Source organism: Strix uralensis, chromosome 3, assembly GCF_047716275.1.
Source record: "Strix uralensis isolate ZFMK-TIS-50842 chromosome 3, bStrUra1, whole genome shotgun sequence".
Classification (NCBI taxonomy): Eukaryota; Metazoa; Chordata; class Aves; order Strigiformes; family Strigidae; genus Strix; species Strix uralensis.
The window spans coordinates 72,983,654-72,997,517 of NC_133974.1; the positions used below are offsets into that span (position 1 = coordinate 72,983,654).

Consider the following 13,864-nt stretch of genomic DNA (forward strand, 5'->3'; position numbering starts at 1 on the left):
TCCCCTCCTTCTCATCAGGTGATTTTCTATTTAGGGCTACTTTTTTCCCAGTTCACAGCTGGTTCCCCGAATGAGTTTTGCATAAGAGTTGCTAAGCCTGTACCTAGGGAACTACCCTTTTCCCCTCCAAGCAGACACAATTTCCCTCTGTAAGCAAGAAAATGAGTAAACCAGAAAAGTTTCCTGACTTGCTCTTTGCTTCTTTAATTACTGGAGGAAGGAAGGGGAGAAAATCAGCAATCAGTCACAAGGAACAAAGACACAGACTTTAGGTTCAAGTGGTCACTAAGCTACTCTGTACAGCAACAATTTAATCTCCACACAATTTCTCCCTTCATCAAAATGGGAATAAAAATATGACCCTTGCTTGATACCCCACACTCATGAAGCTCCTTTACATTAGCAAAAGCAGCAAGCTTAGCAACAGTGACCATAACCATTAGTTATAATGACTGACTGTGTTCCACGCATGAGTTTTGGAAATAACATCAACCACTCTGAACAGGCTCAGAGGATTCCTGCTGTCCAGCAGGCAGACGTTCTCCTGATGGCTTAGAGTATGTAGCACTTTGCCATTTTATTCCTACTGGTCTCCTATAATACCGCATTATTTCTCCTACAGGCTACAGTAATGCAACACTTAAAGATTTCATATATTCATGCAGTGAGTCTAAGTTTATGCAGTAAATATGCTAGTAGCTTGTGTCTTCAGCACAAGCCCATAGTGTGTGCTGTGCTTTGAAAGATTTTGTCACCTATACTGCACTCTCTTCGGTCTCTCCTGGCTGGTAAAAATGAGATTGGCAAGAACAGCCTGCCACTGTAAAAATAACAAATCTGTCATGCCCAGGAATCCTGAAAAACTTAAATAAATCCCTATAATACCAAGTTGACATGTGAAAAAGGAGGGCTATTATTATAGGCTACATCTAAGTACCTGGCAAGAGGCAGAAGAAACAATAGAGAAAAGCATTAGTTCCCCTCACCTGACTAGCCAGAGATTTTATGCTGTTCAGAGATGATACCACAGCTCTCGGCCTCTGTGACTCACTTGTGCCAGTCACCCAGGCAGGAAGGGAGCACAAGGGAGCACCATCAGAGGAGCTCCATGCTCTTGCAGCTGAATCACTAACAAGACTCAGACTGAAGCAGGCCGCAAGTTTAAGACCATGTACTTACTGATTTATATGGCTTGGGTTATCATGGGCTGGAAAAGTCTGCATCTGTATGATCATCATCAATAGCTAATGCTAAGTCCCTTGGGATGAGAGAGGTAAGCATAAAGAGATTCACAATTTTTCATGCAGTGCTTTGGTTATCTTTTCAAGTCAAATGAATAAAAGTATCATAACAATGTCTTTTAGGGTGTTTTCATTTTTTGAAGTACAAATTATTTTCAAGGCAATACATCTATTTTCCCCTCATGCGTGAAGAGTTTCAGTAGGACAAAGTGCAGGTTAGTATCATGCTGTTAACTACAGGAGGTCAAGAGGAGTGAGATAAACACATTTATAGGTCTGCAAATAATCACCGCATTTGCACACACAATTCAGGCAAGGCATTTGTTTTAAAATGGTATGGTGATGACATAAAATTAATAAAATCTAAAAAAGACACAAGTATTTTTCTCCTCTGTTTTGATCTGAATTGGAGTGAGCGAGAGACGCTAATGACAGGGGCATCGGACAGGGCCATTTTGATGGAATGGAAGGAATGGAAAGATGCAGGAAGGAAACAGCACGGTTTGTCCTGAACTCATGACAAAAAAAACCAGTCGATGACCAAGTACCGCACAGTCTAGCCATAAATGTGAAAGTAACAGCACCTCTGAAAAACTTCATTCTCTCAATGCCTGACAGAGCACAGCATTCAAAACAAAAATGGACATAGCAAGCACAATCTGGTCTTCATGGTAGAATACCTTCACCATATAAAGTTCTGTAAAATTAATCTGAAAAGTTCAGACTTTCAGTAAAAAGAAAACAACAATCAAGAGAATTTAGCCTTGATACAACTACACTGTCACAAAAATCCTGTAGCCAAGACTAATTTCTTTCCACTCAGAAAAAAACCCCAACTTTTCCATCAAAGGTAAGCTCTTACAGATTTTATGAAGGCTCCTCCTGACAACAAGCCAGCAGCCCTTACCACCGTGAAGCTCAGAGCACAGGAACTGCTGAATACAGGAGTTACAGAAAACGGCCCGTGCTCTATCTGTGTGCTTCAGTAGTCACCAATGGACAAGGACCATGCATCTGTGTCAGCAGCAGAGGTTTCAGCCTGGCCTCTCCTAAGACCATCTGAGTGTTGGTAGAAGTAGTGAACTTGAGCACTTTTCTCTGCAGAGTTCCCCTTTCAGAATTGAGTCATGGTATCAGCTGGAGAATTTATCCTAAACTGACACTGGAGAGAATCTCAACAGGAGAGGTCAGGGAAGAAATGCAAAAAATGCTGACTTGGACAACACTTCCCCCTTCCAAATAAATGAATAGTGGGGGACCTTCTACCAAGAGACAGAGCAGGGCCAGGGGACCAGTATATAGTCAGTGATTCTGCTTTAATAAATAGCTTTCCAAAAAGAGATCATAGTCACAGGACTAGCAGTTACCATCCTGACCATCATTTCTGCCATTCAGTGGAACACCTAAAAATCATAAGCAGTTTAGCTGAGAGAAATTCCCATTTACTGAAATGAAATTTCTCCGATCTATACAAAGTCCAAAAAACCCCAAGACTAAAAGCTTTGATCATTGATTAATGGTCAAATTCAAAGTTGAGAAAAACAAGGTAATTCTGAAACTATAAAATCATGCTCACAAAAAGCATCTGAAACTACTAACACAGAACTGCCGAATGGACCTCTTTCAAAGGTAAAAATAAATAAAAAGGCTCTAGAGTATGTTTAGGAGCCAGAAGCTACATGCCAAATGTCACAGGAGGGAACTTAATCCTTGAAAGCTATATTGGGATCTACAATGAATGTTCAGTCTTAAAAGCTCACAATTTCCATACAGAATTTTAAATTAGAAGGCCTGAAATACATCAGTAACTTACTAGAGACTTTAGACAACTTTCCAGTGAGTTTTAACCACTGTAACATATCTATCTCTAAAACTGCCCCAAATTGCTTTTTTTTTGCTTTTTTTTTTCTTCTTATCCCCTGCAAATCTTTTTTTTGCAACTCAATTATTCTGTATAATGACTGATCATACTTGAAGGTATTTTTATCAGGTAATAGTGGCAATGATGCTGGCATAAATGTGGCCTAGCTACCAAGTCTGCCATTTCTCTAGCTTTTGAAAGATCAGAAAATATAATCACCAGGACTGTTTTTTCCCCATCCTGTGACCACTGGGAAGCTGTAAGCTCACAATCATTGTCTCATGGCTCTAAAACACATGATTGGGCTACCACTATGTATTTTCCACCATGTTAGACATTCAGTCAAGTCAGCTGTAACTAGAAAGCTGCTGTGTCCTGCTTCAGCTAAGTGTATTTCCATTACTCTGCAGCAGCTGTTTTAAGTTTCAGGAAGAGATCTTAGGTTTCATGTTTGTCCATAAATTCTGAATAGATTCGTCCCCACTCTTCCCTTTGATATTGAACAGCAATCCCAGCAGCTGAAGCACTTTAAAGTAGCTTCCCATGATGATGGAAAAACACTGAATGAACACTGAAAGATGCTCTTTGACACCAGTCTTCCACTTCAGAATCCTCTTTTGATTCAATTAAATTATCTGTTTTTCTTCAAAGAACACAGCAGTTTGAGAGGTGTTTTGTCAACGATAGTAAAGCTAAGAGAGCTTTTACAGGAGTAATGGGATATAGAAGACATGGGAACTTTATGCCAATACATTTCCTGCATCGATTGAACATTCAGGTTTTCCTTAAATGCTGATTAAGTTCATTATTTTTATAGTAATAGAGGATTCAGACAAAAGTAGCAGCAGCATGCTCCTAAAACTGCAGATACTGCAGATCCCACACAATGTGGCACTAGCTATACAAGCAAGAAATTTTACTTCAGGCTCCGCATGTACACTAGAATCCCATCTGCCCAATTTTAGAGAAGGGTGTAAAGATACTGAACAAAAGCCTTCAAAAAATGGAAAGGTCCGTGAACACAGTTTTGAGAAATTAATTCAGGGAGTTCCCAGTCGTATAAAACACTACAAAAGCCAGATCTGGGTGATGTATATTGGTATACAAAAGGATCCAATATAGCTGGAATAAAATGACGTCTCTTTCATAAGGCAAGAATTTTATTCACAGTGGTCTTGCATTAGGCTCAGTTAGGACACAGAGCCGGTTAGACTTAAATTCACAGAAATACCCAGCATGAAAACAAAAAAAAGTAAATGGAGACTGCATTTTATTCATAAAACAAACAGTTTAAAAAAATCTGATCTCAGTAAACCAACCCTGCTGAGAATCGAAGGTAGACCATTTCTCAATTTATGTATCTTGGCTGTATTAAAGTGATAAAAGAGCATTTGCTTGGCTTGCTCCCTCCTCATTAATGCAGGCTGTGGAACTGTTTTCACTTAGTTCAATATGAATTTACCTGTTGAAATGGTAGATATCCCGTATGTTTCCAAACAGGGCTGATCGCTCTTCTGTCCCCAGGGAGAGCTTGGTCTGGTCAGTGATACAGTCAAGGTAATCCTACAAGAGAAATGAGAAGGAAACCTTCAGACATTTCCTCCTTTTCTAGATCAGTAAACAGAGCTATGTTTTATTGTACAAGATGAGTCTCTTCATATCAGTTTCACCTTATTATTACAGCAAAGCCTTCAGTAGCCCCTCTGCGAACAGTCACTCTATTATGAAAGGTAACAGTACTTACCTGTTCATTGAAAGCAAGAAAATAACAAAAGACTGAACGTTAAGTTATAGCCCTTAGACAGGGCAGCCAACATTTCTCTTGCTACTGATCTACAACCGTATTCAGATTTCATTCACAATGACAGTTTAATTGATCATTTAACTGGCTCAAAGACAAAAAAATGTAAAAATAAGAGATGAAGAATGTCATTTAATGCAGTAACAGAAAACCTATGTAATGAAGAGCAGAAAGCATACAAGCAACACAGGCTAGAAAAGCAACCACTACAAAAATATATTTTTTTAAATCATTCTTAAGAAAAGAATGCAGAGTTTGTAGAGGACAGTTCTCAATGTATATACATGCATGCAATTTAATCATACATACAGTTACATTGCAAATTACACTGCTACATATTCCAGTAAAGATTTCCTTTTTCATTTAGAAGAGTGACAGTGTCTCATCCAGGGACTTCAGTTGAATAGGAACAAGACAGCTAGAAAAAGCTCAGATCAGCGGTGTTCTGGAAAAACAACTTTCCCATCTCTTCCCTCACTTTGATAAGAGCTCAGCTCCTGGTGTCACCTTTCATTCTGTTGCTGCTACAGTATTAAAATTTCTCAGATAAGGGCAAACAAATCCAGCAGGCTATTTAACTAACTGCAACTCATAAACCAAGAAACCCTATGTGCCACATTCATGAAGAAATTCTGCTGGAGGATGAAAATAAAGTAAAAGTGAAAACAGCTGAAACAATGAAAAATAAAAATAAATAAAATCCTTTAGCCTGGGGCTAGACAACGTGGTGTGGCAACCTCCCAAAAGCAACACAGCATTCCACGGCGCTGCAAGGAAGGAGCCCTGCAAAACGTCAATGAGACCGTGAAAACTTCAAAGGCATAACTGTGTTCCAGAGTTGTAAAGAAAAAAGTATTACAAAACACATACATTAGCCAAGATTTATTCTCTGCATAAATCCCATGAAGACAAAGGGTTTAGATCAACCATGGATCTACTTTTGGATTTTAGATGCCCTCATAAGGAAGGTTAAGAATTGCAGCGCTTCATCCTCCACCTTCATATCCTTCTTTCCAACTGAAATAGTGTCAGCAGAGTCACAGGCGTAACCAAGATTCAGGTTTAGATACCAGTAGGCTTTCCTGTGCCCTCCCCCTATCCTAATGCTCAATAATCCACACTCTTTCATACCCTCCAGTCAAAGGTACTCCTCATCAGCCCCCAAAGTCAGTATTTTTTGCCAAGGGAAAGCAAGCAAGCCTATTCCAAGGCAACCTCAGTGTCTTTAAGAAGAGCAACAAGCGGCAGTGGGTAGGCAAGGAGGCAGGCCCCTGGAGAGTCATCTCATCTCTCCTGTGTTCGTATCTGACCTGTATGCTACGTTCTCTCCTAGCTGACAGGAGTCATAGTCCAAGCCTGTCCTTGAAATATATTTGTGCAGTAAGTCATTGGAACCGCATCCCTGGGACTCCCTGAACTTGTCCTTGGCTTTTTATTTTTACTCAGAAGCTGCAGAAGAGTAAAAGGTTCAGGACAGTGAGGCAGACAGGACTGTAGCAAGCAACACACTAGATCAAAGGCAGAAGTAGGTGACAGATTCAGGCCTACTCTAAGGATGGCAGTAAATAAATAACCTTTTCTGCCCACTAATACAAATTGGTATATAAAAGCAAAGAACAGAAAAGCTCCAGCGGAACTGTGATCCTCTGCAGGAACACTGCAGCACCTTGAGCTGGTATGATGGGGTGGGTTGCAGAGGAATGGAAATCTTACAATAAGTAACTCCATACAACATCTTTATTGAATGAAGAGGAGTTCCTTTCAAATTCATTCATCTCAGCATACCTGGAACTTGGGTTTCTTCAAAATAACAAACAGTCCACAGTTATTTCCAGTATTGTAGACAGTGTTACCAAGCATGACCTGGTTTGTGCTCCTTTTGTCCTCTTACCCCAGTTTTCCTTCACTTTGCATACTCTTCTCAGTCTTTTACCAACTCTTAGTAAGGAAGAGGGAACCAAGTACTTTCTAATGCTCCTGCCAAGCAGCAGTCTACAGGTGCTTTGGCAGCTTTCCAGCATTCCCATAGTGTATACCAGGATCAGGTTATACCACACACCCACAGCTTGTGCTCTCTTTTGCTAAATGTTCCTTAAGACTGCACTTCAGGCCCCCTTCTCCTCCCAGCATCAGATGAGAAACAAACCAGAAACTAATGGTTGGGTTTGTGCTTACCAAGAGTAAAGGGAGACGGTTATTTCCTTAAAACACTTGGGATTCAGATGTACCTTGTATCTCACCTCATACTGTTAGGAAATCACACAGGATTTGGAGACGGCTTTCATGGTTTAGCTTTCTATTTTTGTTAATAATGTTGACTCGAGGCTTGTGCAAGACTGACAGCTTCAGACATGTTTACGTTGCTGTTACACGTGTAAGTAAGCAGATACCTGAGCTAGACACAAACTGCCTAATGTGGCACCAACAGTAGGGCAGTCACAACAGCAAAAACCTTCAGATACCCGTGTCTATGTGAAAGAGGTAGACATTGGACAGCCCTGCCAGAGTGGTCTGAAGAAATCCAGGCACAGCACAGCAGCACAGTGCTTGCGCTGACACAGCACGTGAGACCCTTCTGGTTAGAGTGCTTTATAGAGCATGTGTGCTCTCGTAAAGGCTTCGTGAACTCATCCAGGAAACAGATGCAGTATTGGCACATAATGTCCTCTGCAAGGACACCACCACAGGCAGATCAAAGCTACCCAGCCATGGGGTTTTTCCTAGTTATTTCTTAGCAAATGTTACTTTACCCCCATGGCAGACACTGCAACCTCCTGCAGCATATCAACAGCTGTTATCACCTGAAGCCGTAATGAAAGGTTTGGAGCTACAAGATAACAGGACAGGCTGCAACTGTAATGACATGGTGCAGAAATCAATGAAATTTATCAGAACAGAGTACTGGCCTTAGTCACTTTATTTGTTTCTTGTCAGCATCTATGGACCCTCTGTCGGCACCGAATGATTTGTTTATAACCTTTGCCTTCACTAGCCTTTTATTGCTTCTCTGCAGTTATGGCAAAAACATTTAACTTACTTCATAGGAGAAAAAAAAAAAATCCACAAATGCCAGTCTCCTTCGATCGATCTACAGAGCAAGGTTTGCTCTAACGGTATTGCACAATTTTTCCCTCCTATTTCCTGAAACTCTCCAAAAACCAGAAGAGTCTTGCCAGACTGCTCTGCCTTCCTTGCTGGTTTTGATGTTCTCCCTATTTGTCTTTCATCACACTGAATCCCTCAGAAGGAATGTCTGTTAGAAGGTGCATATCCTGACTACCATCTCCTCCTCCATAATCACACAAGAAAGATCTCTAGAGGAACAAAATGATGACAACACTAACCTCAGAGGCAAAAAAAATAATTGTATGAATTGAAAATGAGAGAAAACTGTCAAGAAAAGGACAAAATTATAAAAAATATCTTCACATATTGATCAAACTAATTTCTTCCATGACCATATTTTAGAAGCTAAATGCAAATTAGTGAGACATTTTCATCTAGCTACCCAGGTTTTCCTTTGAAAACAGACGCACACTTAGCTTTAAAAACAGACCACAGGCTGAACAATAATAAATAGTAAGTCAGCCATTAATGTGGCAATGTTAAAATTACACATTAAAATGAGTAATGTTAATGGTAATGTTAAAAAAAAATGGGTGAAAGCCACACTGCCTTGTAAAACAAGAATCAATTTTTATCCTGCCCTGCAAGAAACATGCATACTACAGAAGTTCTTAGTAATCCCTTTACAGGGCAGGACTGTGCATATATGGATATCACCAAAGATAAGGAAAATTGTTGGAAGAGCAGTGTTGTTGCATAGGTATACCTTTACCAAGAGGCAGGCACACAAGACACTGAAAATTTGATTAATATCAAATTAATATCAATTTTAAAAAAAAAAAAAAAAAAAGAAAACCAGAAGGATTCTACCTACCAGGAAACTTTGTTTTACAATGCCCAAAGACAGGCTGCAGGAGAAAGCAAAGATGCTGTATGTCTCTGGACTTCAATAACATGGTCTTTGGCTCAAGACCTGAGGACTTACATCAGGAAAACTCAGCCTCTGACCAAAAAAAGCTTAAAACCAGGTACTTAGCAAAACTCCAATGACTTCTAGTGTTGCAGCCTGAGTAGGAATATGGGATATTAAATCAAGCAGGACCTAATCCAGGCAGTGCCATAACATCACTTAGACTGCAGTTTTCTGATACTCCCTAAGATCTGTGCTACTAGTAAGGTAGCTTTTACTCCTAGATGCTATACCATGCTCAGGGCCATTATTTTTGCCTGACTCCCCTCTACTCAGCACAGATGCACATGGCCCAAATTAGATGGCGATGCAGAAGAGGAACCACCAAAATGGTTCAGCAGCCTTGGCCACCTAAGCATTACTTCCACACCACTTAGAGGAAAAGGCTGCAGGCCAGAAGGAAAACATGCCACAAAATGGATCCTGTTTGTAGCCTGCTAGCTAGAGCCATGTTGACCAATCTATCTACATACTTGTAACCAAAGAGAAAGCTGGGCAACAGTTGTACAACAGAATAACCACTACAAAATGCTCCCCCCACTGCTATTTCTGCCAATTACATAGGTAATTTTAATCTGTACCAATTCCCCTTTTGCCTGATTTTTTTTTCTATTTTTTTTCTTATTATTTATGGATTTATCTGTTATGTACAGCAACATACTCTGAATGCCTTGTGGGTCAAAAAATAGTGTACAATCCACAACAGGTGGCCAAGAATGCTGAATTCTGGTCAAGGCAGCTCACTGCAGCTCTTTTCAATTATTCAAAGTACAGCTGTACCCTGCAAAGCGAAGATGCACTTGTAAACCATACATACTTTGCTTTCTTGCTCTGGTTCCTTTGGCTATATGAGTCCAAGGACTGACTGAGAACTAAATCAAACCTACCTCCTTCCCATATCAAACCCTTTTGTCAGGATTTCTCATTAAAACACATAATTATTTTTGTTGTCGTCACCTTTTGTGATGGAAGAAGACAAGCCCGCTATTTTCGTGTAGGTCCCCTGTAATTTGCACAGTGGTTTACTTGAAGACACCTGTAGCAAAACATTTCATGCTGCCAAACTTGACACATTTCTGGTTGCTTTCCTCCCCTCATCTTCAGTTTTCCATATTCTTCCTCTTCAGTCTCTGTAACCAGTCAAAACCAGTCACATATCTATGGGCAGCCTCATTTTGACTGAAACCATCCTTCCCTCCTGAGAGTGAAAATGCTTGCCCAATTGCTCTTAAAACCAGTTCCCATCTACTGTTCCATGTCAGAGTCCTTGCCATTTTCAGCCCTCCACAGAGAGCCTGGCATGTTCCCACATGGCAGGCAGAAATCCATGCCTGTCAAGATAATTAGCGCCCTTAACCTCCAACTTCTGAAAATCCTCCATAGGAGAGGCAGAAGTGGTAGCAGTTGTGCTTCAGTGTCTTATCTGTATTGATTCAACAGAGAGGGGAGGAACTTTTCACGTTCTTTCCTCTGATGGTGAGAATTTCCTACCTAACAGCAAGCATCTCTTGTTCCTATGTGAGTAACACAACCACTAACCCAGGCTGCAGGTAACACAATCATGTTGTCATACAGTAGGCTAATACAGCTTAATACTTTAACTAATAGGCATATTTTTAAACTGTAGATGCAGTTTGAGAGCCATAAAAATCAGAATCATATTTTATTTGTGCTACCCAAGTTGCACATTAATGATGCCAGTACATCAAACCTCAGAAAATGCTTGTGCTGTCCACAATATAGCTTCTCTATGTATAAAACCAGAAAATTAAATAAAGAAGGAAATTTCTGTGAGCATGTCTTCCCACCTTCTACTTCTCACGGAAAATGGGGGGGTGGTATTTGGTGGGGGTTTTTTAAAGACATCAGAAGCAGGAAAACCATCACGTTAGCCAAAGCATGAACAGGTCCGAAAGATCTGCACCTATCTGGGGCTATGCACGGCACAGCACAGCCCTGCCACCAACCGGCAGCCAAAGCCAGACTCTGGTCTTTCTGAGGGCAACACAGACTTGGAGACACAGCCTCTTCTCCTCACTTCAGCAACAGAAGCAGAAAGCTTCTGGGCTCTGTGAGCTTCCTACTCCCCTTTTCCATTCGCTTTACGTATGTTAAGACTGCCACTTGTCAGTGCCAGCAAAGTTCTGTCCTGGTGGGAAACTCAGCTCTGTCAGGCCCCAGCTGTGGGCTCCGAAGCACCCACCTACGTGATTTCAGAGCATGACCCTGCCATCAAGGGAAAAGGGCGAGAACACCTGCCACCACTGACAGCCAGCAAGCCTCCAAACAGGAATGGCCAAAGTAATCCATATGCTTTATACAATCTGTTACTAGATTGTGATTAATTTCTTTCTTCTCTGATGGCCCCGCAGAGGAGTGGAGTCTCTGAACTGGCAGAAGGCCACCTCACTGGCATCATCCCTCTCCCCAGGCCCGGGTGGAGGTGGTGGAGGAAGCCACACAGCGCTCACCTGTGCTTATGACCAGCTTCCTCGGAACTACCCAATTTACACTTTCAGCCTGTTCACACACAGCCTGTGGGTAACAGCAACAAAGTGGGTGTTGTGATACAGTAAGACGATACTCTGCTGACTGCACAGAGAAAGGGCAAAGATTGATGGTGAGAGCACTCATGAGAACATGGTATGAAGAAAGACTAAAAATAGAGAAGCATATTTGTTTTCTTTCCACTATTTACCATTGCAGAGTAAGGTGATCGTGACAGACTTCTCCCTACACTTTCCACAGTTAGGGTTCTGCTAACAAAGTTAAGTCAAAGTTAACAGTATTAACTTAAATTTTACCTACAAAAGGGAAAGGGAAGAAATTTATTTTTTTTTAATGCAGTTACTTCTGAGTGACAGATTTTTTATAATCAACATGCCTTCCTCACCTATATTATATATGTTAAAACACTGCCCCATTTACAGATACTAGGGACTGGAAGCAGTGAGCCTTAATAGGTGCCCTTGGCTTTCATCCACATGCATGGAAAGCCACAGGGGGAGTATGTGTCAGCCAAATTTAACAGTGAGGAATTCCTGAGTCCTAACACTATACCTTGCACCTCTAAAATGCACACTTTCTTAGTTTAGGCTGCCATTGAACAGTTGTGCCTGAGTAAAGCATGAGCACAGCTGAGGTTGTACACAAAGTCAGAAATTTCTAGGGCACGTCAATGTAAACAACATAACAGTCAGAAGATCTTGTCACAGGACTTCAAGTTGTCAGAGCACAGCTAGTCCCAGGAACTGAAGTATTTGCCCTGGAAAACTGTCAGTGAGAGGTCCCTCAACACTCCCTAGGCTATTGCACCACAGAATTCTTGGGCTAGGAGAACAGCCTTGCCACTGTGCACAGCTGGGAGGTAGCAGCATATCTTTCTGCAGTTGCGGGTTCTCCCTCGCTGCTTTAGAGCCCAAGACTCTAAAGCAGGCTCTGCAGGCCCTCTTGCCCCTGCCCCAGTGTCAGGGGATGCCCATGTCAGCTTCCAGTACTGCCTCACAGCTCCCTCCTAGAACTCGGGTGGAAGGAGGCACATTTTCTACAATGTCTACTCCACCTGTCCAGGGGTTCACGTCCTTTCTTTTTGCCTAATGTCTGCTTTCTTCTTGTGTTGTCTTTGTCCCATGAGCTATTAGCAGGAATGCTGTGTCTGCAAAGCTCTCTGGAGGGTCAAAGCCTGCCACCAGCTGATCCAGCACTGAACTGCCAGCCTGCTTGGATGGACTGCTTTCAGGGATTTTTGCCTTCTTTGCTAAAGTGGATTTTTGCTCTAATGAAACACAATCAAAGTTCAATATCATTCCCTTGTTAGACTGCAGAAATTTCATGCTAAGATCTCCCATCTTAAAAAGACACCTTGGAAGGCAGGCTGTCAAATCAAATTGTAATTTGATAGAGATGCTCTAAAAGCACTCATAAGCTGAAACTGGGATTCATGGATTGTACACAGTCAAGTCCCCTAAAGTCCATCATCTGTAAAGACGATATGGATAAATCACTGGGAACAGAAACTTACATGTAACACCACTTAGACACTTCAGCACACTAATTTATAGAAGTTGTAACCCTCTGATTAAAACTATGTCCCACATTTATCTTCAGGTATCAGCCAGCACCCACTGCTAAATCACAGCTACAGGAATTTTCCCCAGAAGCTGGCACCCAGAATCGCTGCTCAGAGGTGCAGTTAAGAGGAAAGTTCAGAGAGCGGATGGAGATCATGAGATGATAACAAATGCTATCAGTAGTTTACTGACATTTCAGTAAAGAGCTATCTAACTGACTTTCTAAAGTTAAGAGGAATCACAGAAGAAATAAGCTACAGTAATGAGGACAGCCAAATGAAACCATTAAACAGTAATTAGGATGTCAAATAGTTTGAGGTGTTAGGCAGATGAAGTAAATGCTCTAAAGATTTCTAAATCTAAGCCTGCAACTGAGGCTTGACATCATCAATGTCAATCATCATCATCATCATTCAATAACCTAGAGATTTTTTTAAAAAGTACCAGCTGAAAATGTTTAATAATTATAAATAATTAAAAATTAATCTAAAAGTTCATCAGGACATCTATAAATTAATTTGGTCTGATTACAACCTTATTGAACCATAGTCAAACAAAGCACAGAGAGTTATTAAGGCATATCTAGCCTTTGAATGTGTGAATCACCCAGGAAAGGAACCTGAGTCTTGTGCTCTAGACCCTTGCCCTGTTACATAAACTTTCCTCAATTTGTAAGGCAAATGAAAGCTAAGATTTTTTAAAGATCTTGATATGCTTACAAGTTAAATGAGACATTCCAGAAGAGAAATGTTTATTTTAAAACACAAGAAGGGAAACTGAAAGTCTGTTTTCCAAAGAATGAAAATGCAAACCCAGCATAATGGAGAAAATCTGCACACATCCTGAACACACATT

At 41.0% G+C, this 13,864-nt stretch overlaps 1 protein-coding gene across 6 annotated transcripts in view; it reads right to left on the reverse strand.

The window, feature by feature from the left end:
• PLEKHG1 (pleckstrin homology and RhoGEF domain containing G1) overlaps positions 1 to 13,864 on the reverse strand; it is a 130,438-nt gene that overhangs the window by 26,916 nt on the left and 89,658 nt on the right. For all 6 annotated transcript variants that reach the window (XM_074862866.1, XM_074862865.1, XM_074862863.1 and 3 more), the window contains one exon: positions 4,565 to 4,665. In XM_074862866.1, coding sequence (XP_074718967.1) covers positions 4,565 to 4,665 — 101 coding nt within the window. The remainder of the gene's footprint in view (positions 1 to 4,564; positions 4,666 to 13,864) is intronic.